Source organism: Mangifera indica, chromosome 1 (assembly GCF_011075055.1).
Source record: "Mangifera indica cultivar Alphonso chromosome 1, CATAS_Mindica_2.1, whole genome shotgun sequence".
Taxonomy (NCBI): Eukaryota; Viridiplantae; Streptophyta; class Magnoliopsida; order Sapindales; family Anacardiaceae; genus Mangifera; species Mangifera indica.
Window position 1 is genome coordinate 20,760,200 of NC_058137.1, and position 17,610 is coordinate 20,777,809.

At 30.5% G+C, this 17,610-nt stretch overlaps 2 protein-coding genes across 2 annotated transcripts; one reads left to right on the top strand and one right to left on the bottom strand.

The window, feature by feature from the left end:
• Positions 1-8,453: 8,453 nt before the first annotated feature.
• LOC123193707 (auxin-induced protein 15A) lies at positions 8,454-9,161 on the top strand. The gene has a single exon (XM_044606791.1). The coding sequence runs from the start codon at positions 8,547-8,549 to the stop codon at positions 8,928-8,930; it is 384 nt and encodes a 127-aa protein (XP_044462726.1). The 5' UTR covers positions 8,454-8,546; the 3' UTR covers positions 8,931-9,161.
• Positions 9,162-9,866: 705 nt separating this feature from the next.
• On the bottom strand, positions 9,867-14,499 carry LOC123210680. The gene is made up of 3 exons (XM_044629167.1): positions 13,612-14,499; positions 10,500-10,668; positions 9,867-10,408 (listed from the first exon to the last, which is right to left on the bottom strand). The coding sequence occupies exons 1-3, from the start codon at positions 14,395-14,397 to the stop codon at positions 9,948-9,950; spliced, it is 1,416 nt and encodes a 471-aa protein (XP_044485102.1). The 5' UTR covers positions 14,398-14,499; the 3' UTR covers positions 9,867-9,947.
• Between the last annotated feature and the right edge of the window lie 3,111 nt (positions 14,500-17,610).

Sequence of the window (17,610 nt, forward strand, 5' to 3'; positions counted from 1 at the left end):
TGAATTGTTGATTCGCGGAGAAGTAGAAAGTATCAAGATTATTAAAAAAATTTAAAGAAATAAAAAAGGTGAACAAATAGCTAGATAAATAGATACAAAATTATTAAATAATATGATGATTTTATACTTGGCCAAAAGGGTTGGTAGTTCGACCAAAATTGGATTCAAATTGAACTTGTTAGAATTTGAAAATGAATTTGAATTTAAGTCTAACAGTTAAATATTTTTAAGCTCAAACTTGAATTGAGAAGTGTTCAGTTCACTAAACTTGTGAGTTTAAAAAAATTTGATACGAATCAATTAAAAAGTATCGTTTTAATCAATATACATCATAACAATACCATTTTAATTATTTTTTGTTTGATTACAATATCAAGTCAAGCTCAAAGCTTAGATCAATTCGATACTATAGTTGAACTCGAGTTTGAGTCCCATTAAGCAAGTCAAGCTCATACAACTTTGAGAGTAGCTCAAGTTTAATTCGGTTCGAATTCAACCTTAAAAGCAATTTTGATTCATAATATGATTCCATAATAAGGAACTGAAATACGTTATTTAAGACTTTTGTAGAATACATTAAATCATTATAGTTAATGGGTGGAACATATTCCATTTGGATTGCGTTATACTTAGGGCTGGACTCGAGCCGAGCTAGCTCGAGCTCGAGCTCGGCTGAGTTCGAGCCGAGCTAGCTCGAGCTCGGCTGAGTTCGAGCCCGAAACGAGCCGGGCTTTGCTCGGCTCGATCGAGTTCGAGCTGGCTCGGGTTGGCTCGGTATATATATTTTTAAAATTTTTTATACAAAACGATGTCGTTTTGATCTATATATATATACACAAAATGGTGTCGTTTTGATATGAAAAACGAGCCGAGCCGAGCCGTAACTGAGTCGAGCCGAACTCGAGCCGCCCATTAAAAAACCGAGCCGAGCCCGAGCTCGGCTCGGCTCGAATCTAGCCCTAAGTTATACTTAAAATTGTTACAATTACTAATATGGGTAAACTTTAAGATAGAATTGAAGCATTATCATTGTTATTTGAATTTTAATTAACTATGTTAGTATTTATGTTAAATTTAAATTTGTACAACAAAAATAGGAAATGTTACTCTTGAAAATAATTTATAATACGAATTTAGTGTGTGGGATATATTTTGTAAATCCCAACTTCAATGAGATTTTATGTGTTCGGTTTAGCATGTTCATGTTTTAGATGTATTTCGATATTTCAACTTTATGATTGAGTCCGGAGTAGGATTAGAATTATATATCTACACCTATTAAGTTTTCGAACTATACTTAATTAAGAAATTATATGCCTAATATTATGCTTAAGTTTGCTTTTTTATTTGAATAACCATGATATTTAATTATTTTAAAATATTAAAAAAAAAAAGAAGCTCAAGTACAAGTAGAGGAGCTTGACCAAGTAGAACCCTCACTACAACAAGAAGTAAAAGAAACTTAACCTTTGAATAAAGTATTCAATTTAGATGAGTTTCAAGCAGATTCGAGGTCAAAAATATTAATTAATGAGCTTTGTTATACTTGAAAAGCAAAAAGAAAAAGTTCAAAGAGCATACTTATTAAAAGGTCATTGCCATATTAAAGATCACGACTTCTTTTCACTCTTTTTGGAGATAAAAAACATAGGTTTATGTAAAAGTGATGCAGAGAATGTCTAACTTGGATGGAATACAGTGTGACAAAAAATACAATCTTTTGTTTGAATTGTTATTTTTTCAAGTCTAAAGTGACTGGTTATGGTGACAAAACAAATGATGAAACCTTTGTAAGTAAGAGATTTAATAAAACAAAGGTGAAAAAACATGTTGAAAATCATTTTAGTAATCATAACAAATATCATATCAAGTGTGTTGCTTAATAAACCAAAACCAACACATCGATATAAATCATGTTTGCGTATTAAAAAAAGAAAAGCCAAATTAGACTATCGCATTTGTTTGAATGTTTTAATTGATTACATTAGATTTGTTTCACACTAAGGGTTGACATTCTGAGGTAACGGTGAGTCAAAAGAATATGAAAATCAAGGTAACTTTCTTGAACTATTAAAATTTTTATCTAATCACAATGATTACATAAAGAAAGTTTTGCTTACAAATACTCCAAAAAATCATAAAATGACTGCACCAAAATTTAGAAGGGAATAATTAGTGTTTATGTCTATTTAACGATCAAAGTAATCATTGTAGAAATTATGAAAAATAAACAACCATTTCTTTTACTGAGATTGTGATTGTGCATGTTAATAACACTTCTCCGAGTTTTTTGTGAAAGTGAAAGTGAAAGAACAAGTTTTTTGTTATTTGGACGAAACAAATTATATTATTGAACGTTTTATTGAGATTGTGCATGTTAATAACACTTCTCCAAAGTCTTTAAAATTTGTAATAGATACCTATTTTTTGTAAACGTGGATTGAGTTTGACAAGTTTACAAGGGCAAGGTTATGATAGATCAAGCAATATGAAAGGTGAGTTCAATGGCTTGTAGACTTTGTTATTAAAAGAAAATAAATCAACTTTCTATATTTATTGTTTTTCTCATCAATTTCAAATTTTTTAAGTCAAAGTTGTAAGTAATCATTCAGTATTGAGTGAATTTTTTCAATTTCTCTATGTTATTAAATATTTTAAGGGCATATTGCAAGTATAAAGATCTTTTATGTGAAAAACAATAGGAATATGTGATTTTTTTTTATTTATAATGATGATCTTTAGTTGCTTGATAATTAACTTAAAAACTATTATGAGGATATTGGAATGATGTCAATCTCACTCATGTTGAAGAGACTGTAGACTTACTAAAAAAATGGTTAAGTTAAAGAAGGATGTTGCATGCAATGGAGTTTTTTTGCTTATTAAGTTAGCATTGATTTTGTCTATAACTACCATAATAATTGAAAGGGTTTTCTCTACAGTGAATCTTATAAAAACTAGTTTGTGAAATCGAATAAATAATGACTGAATGAATAAATGTTTAGTGGTTTACAATAAAAGAAAAGTTTTCGCTACAATTGACAGTGAATATATTATTAAATGTTTTTAAATGATAACGAAACAAAAAATTATGTTATAAGCAAGTATATCTCGAATTTTTAATGTTTGTACTATTAACTTTATCTGTTTTATTTGAATTATGTAGCCAAAGCTTCTGTTAAGCTTAGTGAAATTGATTATCTGATACTTTATTAACAACAAATTTTTAAGTTTGATAAACATAAAGTTATATATTTTTTTGTTTCTGTTTATGTGAGTTTATATGGTGGTTTTATATAAATGAATTTGGTGGTGTTTTGTATTGAAATTAAAAATTATCATTTTTTGTATGAATTTAATATTTGATTTAATGTTACTCTACGATAAAATATGTATTAATTAGTAAACAATAATAGGAGTTGTGGAGGCCCCCTATAGCGAGAATCGTGGTTTTGTCGGGTGTCCACATGGCACGCTAATGTTTAGTTGTACATCCTCCAATCGCAATCTTATATCAACATATAAAAAGACTAAAAAGCTCTTATGACATTCATGTCGATGTTACATGTTCAATTACAAAAGAAGAGAAAGATAAATCTACAAAAAGGGCATCATAGTTCCCTTTCCGGAAGCAAATTTATGCCTCGTGTATTGCAAATGAACTATGATTTTGTTGGGTGGTGAAAATAAAATGACGCTTTTATCCTTTTATGCTCGGTTTTTCGTCAACAAAATTAAATTTTTGGTAAAAAAATAATATGATTTATGCATTCGTGAATGAAAACTAGGCTGGAAAATGCAAACCCTCTCTTTAAAACATCACTGCGTGGAGCAAATCTTTATTTTCTTCTGATTCACGTTTTTTCGTTTTCATAATAATTTTTCCATCCTCACCTCAATAGAAAAGGGAAGGAAACAGGTTGGCATAGAATAAACTAGCATCCTAATTTGTTTAATTATGGCATATGGAAGAAATTTTGAACATTGGTTAACTAAAGAAGTCACTTTAATATATAGTTAATTATGTTGTCCTAGATAATTGCCGTAGTAATACTATAATATATGATAGGTACATTTAAGACATGTATTATATTGTCTTTTATTCATAAATAAAAATTATTAGATAAGATAAGTTAAGAATCGTGTCTAAATATATCATCAGGAAGACTTAAACCCAAACTTTCTATTTTGAAAACCTATCCTTTTTATCACCCAAGTCATTCTTCGGGCCCAATGTGTATTATATTGATGGGTATTAGATTGAAGGCCAAAGACTTATTCCTACCCAAGGTATAATGAAATGTCAAACTCTTACCCTCTAACTTTTAAAAATTTAAATATCTACTCATAAATAAATTTTTGTTAAAAATCTCTCTTAGATTTAGAGGTAAAACTATCATTTACTAATAATTTTTCTCCTAAGTTTAAAAATCTTATAATATTCCCTCAATCCAAAGTTTGAATATTGACAAATACCTCAAAGGGTTTGTTTTTCTTCTCTTCAACGCCGATTCGTTGTCTCTGATTATTGGTCATCCTCCCTCCCTTACCTTATCTCTCCATCTGGTTAGTCTCTCTTCCGTCTCCAGTTATCTTTGGTCAAGGCAAAGATGAACTCAAGCGAAGACAACAAGTCTTCATTTGAGAGACGAAGATGACAGAAAAGGGAAAAGAAAGTGACCAAAGGGAGAGATAAGGAAGAGGGAGGATAGCTGACAGGTAGAGACGATAAATCGGCACTTGAGAGAAAATGAACAAATTTTAAAGGGTATTTATTAGTTCTCAAACTTTAGGTTGAGGAAAATTATAAATTTTTAAAACTTAAAAAAATATATGATAAAATTTTAATTTTTTAGTAAATAATAGTTTTACCTCTAACCCTAATTGAGATTTTTAATATAAATTTATTTATAAATTAATGTTTAAATTTTAAAAAATTAAAAAATAGGAGTTTGAAATTTTATCACACCTTTGTGGAAATAAGTCTTTTGGCCTAGAATGGACTAATAAATATGACAAATCCCATGGTGAGACACTCGGCTTGAGGTAAACGAAAGCGGCGGGCATGTTCTAACGAAGAAAATGATGAAAAACCTTTGAAAGATTCCCCAAGTTAAAAGAAAAATTAAGTCAAACGGTGCCGTGATTGAAGTACAAAATTATGTACATTTGTATTGGGTCATCTCATTTCAGGCAAGCTTTCCCTTGCTTGACCAAATTATTCTACTCTCTAAGTCAACCCAATTGTTTCATTTATCGTCACTTTCTATGCCATAATTTGTGTCTTCTTTTCTCTGTTACATATTTGAAGCCGGCCAAATTTCGTCAATGCGAAGGCACGTTCATTTTACTTTATTGTTTTCTTTTTATTTCCTTCTCAAACGTCCGTTGTCTAAACCAAAGTTGGTGTTTGACTGTTTCTATTATTACCATCTAATCTTAATTTTAATATTTGAGATACAATAAAATTATACATATATATATATATATATTTTTTGAGTATATAAAATATATATATAAATAATATATTCTCATATAATTATATAATTTTGAATTAAAGATAAAATAATATCAAATCAGATAATAACATATCATCATATACCTATTTTGTGTGTTCAAAATCTGTAGAGATCAATAGAAGAAATCAAGAATATAATCCTCCACAAAATCTTTCTCATCCAATTGACTAATGTTGTGGATTCCACTACCAATTCATGGTTCATCTACCTTGAATTGATTGTCGTCAAAATCTTTAGGAAAGATCAAATCGAGATGAAATGAGAACACCAATAAGACTCCTTTGTCAATTTTATCAATTTCATTGTGATGAGAAGATGGGTCAAGATCAAATTCACCAATTTCATCGATATCATTAGACTTTTCGATTCGATTATTATCTTTTGATTTATTATAGTTTTCCCTCAATATTTATCTTATGAATTCTCCACCCACCTTTGATTTAATTTGACATATTCAATAACATTTAAGTAAATTTTATTATTATTTTTATTATTATCAACCAAATATAATAATTATTCATAAATATTAATTTTACATAATTTTAAATTGTACCTAATAATATTTTAATTTATCTATCTAATGATAATATTTTATTATTACTTACAAAATATAATCTAAATTAAATCCACGTTTAACCTAATTCTCATTTCATGCTACCTACCCAACTCCACCATCCACTAAACTTTGGACACTAATTAACGGTATGAGACTATTATATTTGGGTAAGTTATTGAAGCACTTGTTCAATTATCAATTATATAACATTATAAAGCGCTCTCTTTGACCTAAATCTAGAAAAACCAATAAGACAAAGTGGGATGTAAAGTGTTTCCTGCCTAGGAATATCCTCCTTTTTCAGTTGAACATTTGCCTTATAATATGATGACTCCACTCATAAAAACAGAACATAAGGCAAGTGGGTCACTTATTAATTCCCTTAAAAATGGTCTTTTAAGGTGGGAATGGTGGAAATTTTAATTCAAATATGAAAAGAGCAATACTATGTTTATCCATTTTAAATACATAAATTAATACACACTTATACGTATCATCATATGATTAAGTGTTATGTTATACTTAATTTATATTCCCTAATTACAAAATGACAAATATAAGTATATACCCATTTGTACATTTCAGATGAGTACGTATAATTTTATTGATCCTAAAAACACATTATCAAATTTCATAAACCAGAATCCATGTAAATTGTCATATTTCAAACTAATGCAAAATCTACCACCTTCAATGGATTTTATATGTTGGCATTAGAACCATACACTAAAAATCATACATATCTTTGGCCATTATTTATGAGATACACAAAACTATTATGTTTGATTCCTAAATCAACAAATGTGGAGCACTAGGTCTTTTCATTTGTTGTGAGTTTCAGCTGAATATATGCACCAATACCATATCATTTATTTGATTCCACTTTTTAAAGGACAGTAAAGACTACAACCACTAGAAGTATTTGGTCCACAAGCTCAAGATCTTTAATCTTTCAATTACTAGGAAATATTTCCCACCCACAAACTAATTATTCATTAATTGAATTCTAACTTTGAATTTTTTTTTTTTTTTTACATTAAGACTAAAAAACCTTTAATTGCGTTTGGTTGAGAATATCTGATCACCCTGATAATCTTTATTTTATTTTTAGTATTATCTTAATTGATTTACCGAGTAATAAAAGATTTTAAGAATCTTATATTATCAAACTAGGAAGATAAAGATTATAATAATTTTATATTAACAAGGTGACATGATATGTAATAATTTGATTATCATATCTATCTGGGGTATTAAAAAAGAATAATATTGTGTACAAAATTTATGCATAGAAAAATTACACGACATGATAGCTATTTAATGGTAATAATGTGACAATATTAATATGTGACAAATGAAAAAACATTGTCATATCACTGTTACCTCAATCCATGTAATTATTCTATTCATAAATTTTGTGCATATAATATTACTGATTAAAAAATTATTAAAATAATATTAATTTTACTACAAATATATCTTTATTAATTTTTTAAAACAAATATATCATCATTGTCAATTAAAATAATAAATAAAATAGAGAATATTTTTAAAAATATATATTTACAATAAGATGATAACTTTAAAAAATTAAAAAAATTCTACTATATTATTGTTGTGGTGAATATTTATCTAAAACAAATGCTTTGATAAAAAACAAGTTAGTTTAATTAAAGATAATTAGACATAATAATATATTTTATATTCATTAATATTTTACAGTCATTTAAATAAAATAATATTTTAAAATATTATTATTATTATTATTATGTAAATATAATAATTATTTATACATATCAATTTTATTAAATATAATAATAATTTATTATCAATAATATTTTTGTGATAATATTTTATTTTTAATGAGTAATTTAAACTTAATTAAAAAGATGAGTGTATATTATGTCATCATATGTTTTTCGAATAAGACATTAAAAACGGAGATTAATACATTGAAAATTGTTTTTATATATTATAACATGAATCATAGCAAATAAATATTTATCTTTTAGTATCTTAATGTATTTATTTGGAGCATACAATAAAAAAATAATGTTATGCCTATAATTTTATTTATAAATAATAATTTATTATTATATAATAAGATAATTAAAAATTAATAAAAAAATATTTAATTATATAATAACATAGCGTTATTTATATATAAAAATTATGTATATAATTTTCTTGGTAAAAAATCCCTCGGCAAAATTAAGAACAACGGAAATTTACCTTCGGTTTAAACCGCCTGATGTTAATTTGAAAATTTTATTGCACTTAACTATTTACAAGTCAAAGTAAACCAAAACAAGTCTTTTTGTGATTTACGCACCTACCATAATCATCAATGTCTAGATTCCCAATTATTAAATAATATTTAAGTCTCCAGCCCAGAACCATTCTATCCACAGCACAAACAAATCAATAGCCAAACCATTTTCTCTTCCCATCCTCAGACTCATCTCTGAAGAATGTTGGGGAAAAAGATGGTTTCCTTCAAGAAGCTGGCGAAGAAGGTGACGGTTAGGGGAGGATCAGGCGAAAGCAAGAAGTCACAGAACGAATGTTTGCTGGGAGAACATGAGGAAATGGCTTCTTCTTTGGCCTCAACACCAACAGGGTTTTTTGCAGTTTACGTGGGGGAGGAAAGAGAGAGGTTTGTGGTGCCAAGTGGGTATCTTTCTCATCCACTCTTCAAGATGTTGCTGGAGAAATCTTGTAATGAATTTGGTTTTGAACAAAGCAGTGGCTTAGTGGTGCCATGCACTGTGTCTGCATTTCAAGAGATTGTGAATGCTGTTGAATGCTGCAACGGGAGGTTTCAGTTTGGAAAACTAGTAGAAGAGCTTATTTGATTAGAATTGATTAAATATTGCTGAAATGGAGAATTAATGTATTGTTATTCTCTGTAATTGAATTTCACTAATTTTTATTTAGGATGTGTATTGTTGTTAGTTTAATACATATACTTGGCTCATCACCAATTGTTTGAGCTAATTCTTGCAAATAGAAAAACTTCTTGTTTCTTTTTTTCATATTTGAAGAATTTTAAATTTTGGCATCTCTCCTGCCGCAAAGGGGGCCTGAAATTGCGAAAATCTTTAACTTTTCATTCTTACATTACGAGAGTTGTCTGCATCTGGCATTTCAGATTAACAGGAGACTCAAAAGTGTGAATCTCTTTGGTTCAATTCAATGGTTTATCTTCTCGGTAGGAATTTTGGAGGCTAAACTACCTAGTTTGTATAATACAGTAAACGGGCCTAATCCTGAAGGTTTAAACACCCGAATTCAGAAATTGCTAATTGATTTCTTGGTGACCTGTGGATACTGGTAATTCACGGATTTGATCTTAACATACTGTTAAACCGTCTCTCTTGGTGATCTTGATATACTGTCAACATGTCTCGAACTTAAGCTCTCTCTTTTCGTAATTTCACTTCTCCTTCAACGTGATTTCTTCGCAGTTGTTGATCCATTCTTATGTTTGAATTTCTACATTGTTTTTCTTTGTTTAAGTCCAAACGTTCTTTTACTGACGCAAATTAATGTTAAAAAGATTGAGTCGGATGCTTCAGTGTGGGCATAAATTGGTAAAAAATGGGAATATCCGAACATGGCAAGTTCTTTCATGACAGTGGTGTAGTGAGCATGTTTGAAATCCAGGATTTAAGCACTTTGTATGTTTATCATGGCAGCCTTGACTTATTATTATTATTTTTTTTCCGCTGGAAAATCTCCTGGTTCGTGCACAGAATCGAGAAATATATTATTATTGGGTTAGCGTTTACGGAACAAGAATTATTATTAATAATCAAACCAAGATCATGAAACGGATTTATTATCAGTACAATCAGACCACAAACGAAGTTTTAACTCTCGCTGTTGCCACCATCTACCAGAATCATCTTCATTTCATCAATTAGTTTTTGCATTTGCTCCTCAGAATGCACAGGTGAAGGATAAACACAAGCGCAATCCAACTGTCCATCACGTAAGGTATCAAATATGGCAATGGACGGGCCAACGCCATGAACCGAAGAGCAGCCAATGTAGTCCTCGAGGCCAATCTCTTGATGCAGTACTCTGTTTGATTCATCAATCACAGGGTCCTCAAATACTGAGATGAAGGCAGTTCTCAGTGTCGATGATGGGGTTAATCCAGGATTCTCAATGGCTTTGCACATAAGAAAGTTCATATCACTCATGTCAGTAAAGTGCTTGTTATTGTTCTTAGCATTGGCAAAGGATGTGCAGATTCTCGTTGCCAGCTCCCAGAGGGTTTCAGTTCCGTCTACGTCATGTGTGTTCAAAATGGCAGAGTGATAAAATCCTGAAGCAATTTTGATTATGCTAGGTGAAAAATTCAGTTCTGAAAAATGCGTAGCAGATGGATGTGAGTAAGAGAGAAGGCTTAGGCTTACCTAGATGATTGCTGCTGAGAACAGGATCAAGGATTGACCGGCAATCAATAAGAGTAACAACAGCATACTTCTCCCTTTGCTGATTTGAAAGGCATTTAGATGATCGCGCTGCAATCAATCCTGCAGCTGCCAAGGCTCCAGAGAGTTTGATACCTCTTGAATTGCAACCCTGCAGTAATTTAACACTAGATTATCTTCTGTATAGACCAAAAATATTTCATCTCTAAATTATAAAGAATTATATGGATAGAAACATCACTTTAATTTTTTTTTTTCGAATAATGATCAGTGTGCCAAAATGTCTTATTAGTGAAAACAGTTTTAATTTTTCCTTTGTCAAAACTAGGGGAAGAAGTGTTTAGTTAGAAAAATGGAACAGGTAAAGGCTATGAATAAATATAGGGCCAATTTTTGATATGATTTTTCATCACCAACTAATGTATACAGTTTAGAGTTTTGGATAAGATAAGTTACAATAACAGTAATCAAAATATGAAAAAATTCAAGTAAATTTACAGTGAGTATGTGAAAGTGTTTGAGGAGATGAATTGAGATAGATAAAAAAAATAAATGTGATACTAGAGTTTTTACATAATTTAACCTGATAATCAAATGTCTACATTTATGGTGTTCTCACTAATCTGAATGTAATATAAGAATGATACAAAATGATATGTGTTGTGTCTGGTATTATGTTTGTTTTTTCTTCTCCCCCTTACTATGTTTCCTCCTCTTTTTTCCTATCTTTATATACAAGTTTTTGAAAAATGAGTACATTTGAAACTTTTCTCATTTAGGGCCTTGACTAATGTTTTGCATTTGAACGGATGGAGTAAAATCTATACCAACAACATTTGTATGTATCAAAATGTAAATATATTGCTAAATGACCATTACAAAAGTGTTGTGTCACAGAATTTGATTAGGCCTCTCTTTTAATGATGAAAAGAGAATTTTTTTTTTTTAATAAATTACAAATTTGGTATCGTTTAATCGCTAGTCATTTGTCATAATGTTTGAATCTTGAATCCATTATAGATTTTGGGGTAATGAGTTACTTAGTCACTATCTATTGGTCATCATGTATGGTTATACTTTTGAAGGTTGACTTTGTAATGCTCAATTTGACCCTATTACATTTGCCTTCCGTTCTTGGAGTATGAGAAAAACTTCAAGAACTTTAATAATCTTCTATCACATGGAGATCTCACCATATCTTTATGGAAAATGCAAGTTGATACTATCATGATCTCATACATTTCAAGTGACGTATCCATCTTATTACTTCATTTTCTTTGTGGAATACAATTGAACATATAATGTTTGCATCACAAGATGACCAACATGTGTTCAAAAGCAGATCAAAGAGTCATGATAAATGTTCTTTGATTATAAAATAAGGATCTTGGAGAGAATATTCTATAAGGTTTTCCTCTAAATACTTCAAAAGTTGTTATTGATTATTTTCCATTAACTCTAAATAGGGGGGAAGTTTGGAGTTAGAATTTTCTATGGAAGATGTAGCGAGTTATCTTCAAGAAGTTTTCTCATATTTCTTAGCAAGTACTCATGTTTGTCTGTTGTTGCATTTGTTGCTATAATGTGCCTCTCCTAATGTGGTAGTGGTGTCATTGTCATGATGGCTTTCTTTACATGAGTATGTCATCATTCTTTCTTGAACATTCAGTCTTGAGGTGGGCTCCTACATGATTTCCACCTGTGTCTTTGATTTAGCTTTTTATCAATAGGCAACACAAGAACGCGGCTTACCTTATTGAGTCTTAAACTAGACTAAGAGTGAAGAAGTCACTTGACATAGCTTCCAGATATCCTTCCAGAAGTTTGATATTTCCTTAAACTCATACATTTCCTGCAAGGGTAACGCAACAGTAGGTTCTATATATCTCTCTTGTGGATTTTTTGTTTGGTTTACTTGTTTTGAACCTTCTTTTAATGTGCTTGTAGGTTGTCAAGTATCAACTAGGAGCCAGCAACGACAATGTGTTAACAATTGGTTTGTCACTCTCGTTAAAATTGGAGGCGATGAGTCGAAGGCTCTTTGGTTGTAGTGTATAGCAAACAAACAAAAATATGCGTTGGTTAAGTAATATCAGGGAGAACAATTTGAGGTCTAAAAGTAGTTTCACTGAGACTGATGTGCAAACTTTGAAAATGAACTTACTTTGAGAGAGAGGCTCTAGACTGCTCGCTGAACTACTTAAAAATTGGTTGTCTAATGTTTTTTGATACTATATTTGGTGACTCAACGCTACCATATGCAAGAGTGAAATGTGCATGTGTCCTTCCTCTTACCACCAAATTACTGATAAAATTTCTCTTTATCAACTAATGTACACAATTTTAGGTGCGTAAAGTGTTAAGGAGACGAATTGAGATAGATAAAAGAAATAAATGAAACTCTAGAGTTTACTTGGTTTAATTACTCCATGATTAGAATATTTATACTTATGATATTCTCCATAATTCTAGTTTGAATGTAATACAAAAATGATATAACCAAATACAGGGTGGGAGTGGGTTTGAACACCGACGAACAAGCGTGGAAAGACTGAAACTCTGAACTCAAGAATCGAGAACGCATTAATGCACATGTGAAAAGCCGAAAAGTAGAGGGCATTTTTTGGGTAATTTGTTTGGAATTTTCAGCTCCAGACAGAATTGGGCCTACTTGAGTGTGCTTTGTGGTTACGGAACACTTTTGGCCCCATCAAAATTTATAATTATTATATCTTAGCCCACAAGTTTTAAATCGATTTTTAATTTTTTTTTAAATATTTAAATTTAAAAATTAACTATTTCATATGGGTAGAGTAAGTATTAGACATTGTATTATTATTATTATTATTATTTTTTTATCAATATCGAATATCCTATCTATAATTGATAATATACTATTATTTTATACTATAATAAAATTATTATATATTTTTTATATATAATTTATATATAAATAATATATTAATAATTTTAAATTAAAAATAAAATATTATCTGATTATTAATTAAATTATATATATACTGATGATTAGAATTTTTATTAACAAAATATATAAAAAAATAACATTAATAAATCTTTTTATTGAAACCCTTACCTGAACAAGTCTCTGAGTCTCCACCGAAGTCAACCGCAATCTCGCCACCTTCGAACATCTGGGCGAACTGGCGTCCACAAAATCAATATACGATTGCCTGAAAGAGTTCAACGAATACCCCAGCACATCCAATCCACGCGCCCAGAAGGGCTTGTTCGCCTTCCCACTCGGAATAAAATCCTCTATTCCTAAACTAACCTCACTCTTTCTATCATATTCCTCCTCTATCCCTCCTCCCTCCCTTTCCATTCCCACCAGCTTCAGCATTTCCCTCAGCAAACTCACGGCCGACGCACGGTCACACACCGACGTGTGCAGCCTGAAAACGACGGCCCATCGCGTTTCGTTTAGTGCATAAGTAGTGACGAAGAACAAGTCAGTGTCGTCCGTGTTGTTTTGCCAGGCGTTTTGGTTGAGTTCGTGCTCGAGGATGAGGTGGAATGGGGTGACGTCATCGCGGTGGTTGTTGGGGATGATCTGGTACGTTGATGAAAGATCGAAAGATGAGATTTGGAGGTGGGGGAGGGGCGGAGTTAGGAAGGAAAAAGTGTTTGTGAGAGAGTCGAAGTGGAGCTTGGAGCGGAGAATGGGGTGGTAATTCTGGAGCTTGTGGAGGGCATCTTGGAGAAGCGAAATATCTGGGGGTTTTGAAAGGAGAAGGGCGAGTACTGTGATGCCTGTGCCTATTGGAACCGCTCTGCACCAGCTATGCTCGGTGCCGCCGGCTGGTCGGGCCGTGGGCTGGGGTGGTTCTGGGTTCGAGTCCTGTACTTGAGCGTTGGACATGTCGAAGAGTCAATTGGAAAATGGAAGTGGAAATGGAAATGGAGATGGAATTTCTCTGTTGTTTAATAGGGGTGATTGGGGCTGTACAATATCAGTACTGGAGTAGCTTTATGAGATGGAATGGAATGGGATAAATTTGTCATTTGGCATAATTGACGACCTAAAAGAGAGGATTAGATTTTCCTTTGTCGTATTTGTACGATTGTATTAGTACAGCGAGGAGATGGCCAGAAGAATTAGAATGATTTATGACTAATTTTATTTTCATTTTCTCATTTTGACGGAAAAAATGTAAGGAAGTAAAAAGAGAATTAATTAAATTATCCATATTTAATGGGCAAAAAAAATTATCCACCCAATGAGTTAAACGAAATTATCTTAAATATTTAAAATACTATCAAAATTACCTTTAATTTATTTCATGTAAACTCTAACTTTGTAATGCATTCGTATATACAATCTAACTTATTCTCTAACATTGTGATTTTAATACGAAGAAAATAAGTTTGTGGTCATGATTTCAATCAAAAAGAAAATAACTCGTGATATCTAAATATTTATATGTACAATAATTGTAAATGTTATTACAAGTTAATAAACTCTATGTTAATATATTTTTAATCATATATATCGCATTTTTATACCTGTGTGTAGACAAACTTGGACTTTGAAGTGTTGATCCATGGAGAATTTCATTTCCTCCTTTGCCTCATCATTTTTTCTCTTTTGTGATGGTCTCAATTAAAAAAATTACAATTACATCAATTTTTATAATAAACGCTTTATTAAGAAATACGGACAAGAAATTTGAAATTTATTGGTTAAAAAACCTTTAAATGAAAATTTTTAATTTATTCACTAGATACAAAGATACCAAAGTATCCCCAAAGTGAATATTTTGAAAAACCACTTAGAATGCTTTATTTTAGAATTTAAATATTTTATTTATTATAAAAACATATCAAAAATTTATAAATTACAAGTCAATGCCCATTAAATTAAACAAAAAAATCCAAAATAATATAAATGAGTTTAATTTTCAAAATAATTGCACTATTAAAAAAAATAGACATAAAATTTAAAAATTACATGTTTAAAAACGTTAAAATGAAAAAATTTCAATTTTAATGAAAAATATCAATTCATCCCAACCACCACCACAGTAGTCCGTGTAGTGGGAAATGTTTGAAAAACTATAGTTTGCCTCCACCACATGAATTTGTGTGGCAAGCTATTTGGAAAATTCACACTTTTCCCCCCAACCACATGCATTTGTGTGGTTTAAAGTTTGAAAAATAGCAAAAACCTCCCCATCTCCAACCCATCTCACCACATGAATTCGTGTGGTGAGATTTCACCTCTCAAACTTCGTTTTTGGAGTCTTATTTCATCAAAAATCAATTCTACATCTGTTCTAATACAAAACCTCTAGCAAAATTCATCTAAAACACCAATGATTCAAGTCATTCATCAAATATTTAAATCCAAAACCCTAAGCCTAAAAACACCCAAAAAAACCAATCCAATCGACTTAATCTCTACACTAATTTCTAAACTTTTGAGCCATTGTGGTCATTAGAAAACTTGCGAAAATTGTTAGTGGAAGTAGGTCAGTAGATAAAAGTGCGAATACGTGTGGTTGGGTCATATGATTCATGTGATGCTTTTTCCTTTTCCATGTTTCAATGCATTTAACTAGAAGGGCATTATCATCATTACACGGTAATTGGGTATATTAGTTTAGTGTTTGATAAAATTGGATAAATATGTTCTGAGAAATTAATTTTTGGGTATTTTAATTGATTTCCCAAAATAAAATTGTAAGGGATGTCGTAACTACTAAAAAAATGGAGTTAGAATGATGTCATTGAATTGTGCTTTTTTACATACAAACGATGCAATTTTTAGTGTTTAACAAACAATACATAACGTATTATCTTGCTTATTTCTTTCCTTTCTATTCAAGGGGATGTATGATTTTGTTTAAATAACAAAATCAAATTGAATTGTATATCAATTATAGTATAATTTGGTTTGATTTATAAAACATTTTGGTTTAAATTGATAAATTTTTTAAAACAGTTTGCAGTTTAAGTTATAGTTTAAACTATTTTCAAACCAAACCAACTCATAAATCGTATATATATATGTGTGTGTATGTGTGTGTGTGTATGTTGGCTATCCATACAATATAGTTTGAAACGGTCACTTTCTCTCACCATGATTGCTTGTGCACGCCACTTACATTGTTCATTGCGACATTTGACCTCTCATCTAAGTGTGTTTGACTTATGCACTCTAAACTGATATCTTTTTTCAAGAGCATATTAAGTTATTGCATAAATGACATGCTTCCTACTTGACAATAATTTATTAATTTTTGGAGAATCATCATCTCTTTGCTCTCCTGGACTTTTGGATATAGATGATTGGTTAGGAAAATGTGGTGACTAATGAAATGCATAAATACAAACATTCCCACCACCAGGATTTGTTTGTGGGAAACTATTTGTATCTCTAATATCTTCATTAATATATGTTTTCTCTTCGAACTCTGGTTCCTCAGTAGGAATATAATGCATAACATTCTCTTCAAATTCACTCCAATATAGAAAATTTTCTTCATTACCACAAATAAATTCTTCTGCACTATACAATACATCAACATCAACATCATTTAAGTATGCAAAGTCTTCCTCAGGAAATTTTTGTTTTAGATTGATGTCAACATTTTGAATCCCTCCTAAATCAATCTCTTAATCCTTTGGATAACCACTCTGCTCACTATCTTATAAATTCTCATTTGTTTGTTGAACCTCATAATTATTATCATTAACTGTAGTTGTTATAAAAACTAGAACACATTATTTAAAGAGGTTAGATAGTCTATTAAGAACATTAACATCTTCATTATTCGAAATTTCAACAGGGATGTCGTCGTCAATATGCTTTTGATTTCATGTTTATAGAATATTAAATATTCTTCGATCTATGTTACACTTTTCGTTCACCATTTGGATTAATCCCTTGAATGTCGTGTGCCCTAGAATTTTAATTAATTTCTTGTTATCTTCAACATATTTTATTGCATTATCATCTATTTCCCTCTATGTAATTGATGTATATCCAACTATTTATATTAATCCTATAATGAAATATATAATCAATATAAATAATATGAGCGAAAAATACTATTTACAGATTTGTGTTACA

Bases quoted from the DNA above. Each gene is read 5' to 3' on its own strand.
- LOC123210680 (XM_044629167.1), bottom strand. From the start codon at position 14,397: ATGTCCAACGCTCAAGTACAGGACTCGAACCCAGAACCACCCCAGCCC. The intron at 10,669-13,611 runs GTAAGGGTTTCA...AAATTACTGCAG, and splicing joins AGACTCAGAGACTTGTTCAG to GGTTGCAATTCAAGAGGTAT. The intron at 10,409-10,499 runs GTAAGCCTAAGC...AAATTGCTTCAG, and splicing joins TCTCAGCAGCAATCATCTAG to GATTTTATCACTCTGCCATT.
- LOC123193707 (XM_044606791.1), top strand. From the start codon at position 8,547: ATGTTGGGGAAAAAGATGGTTTCCTTCAAGAAGCTGGCGAAGAAGGTG.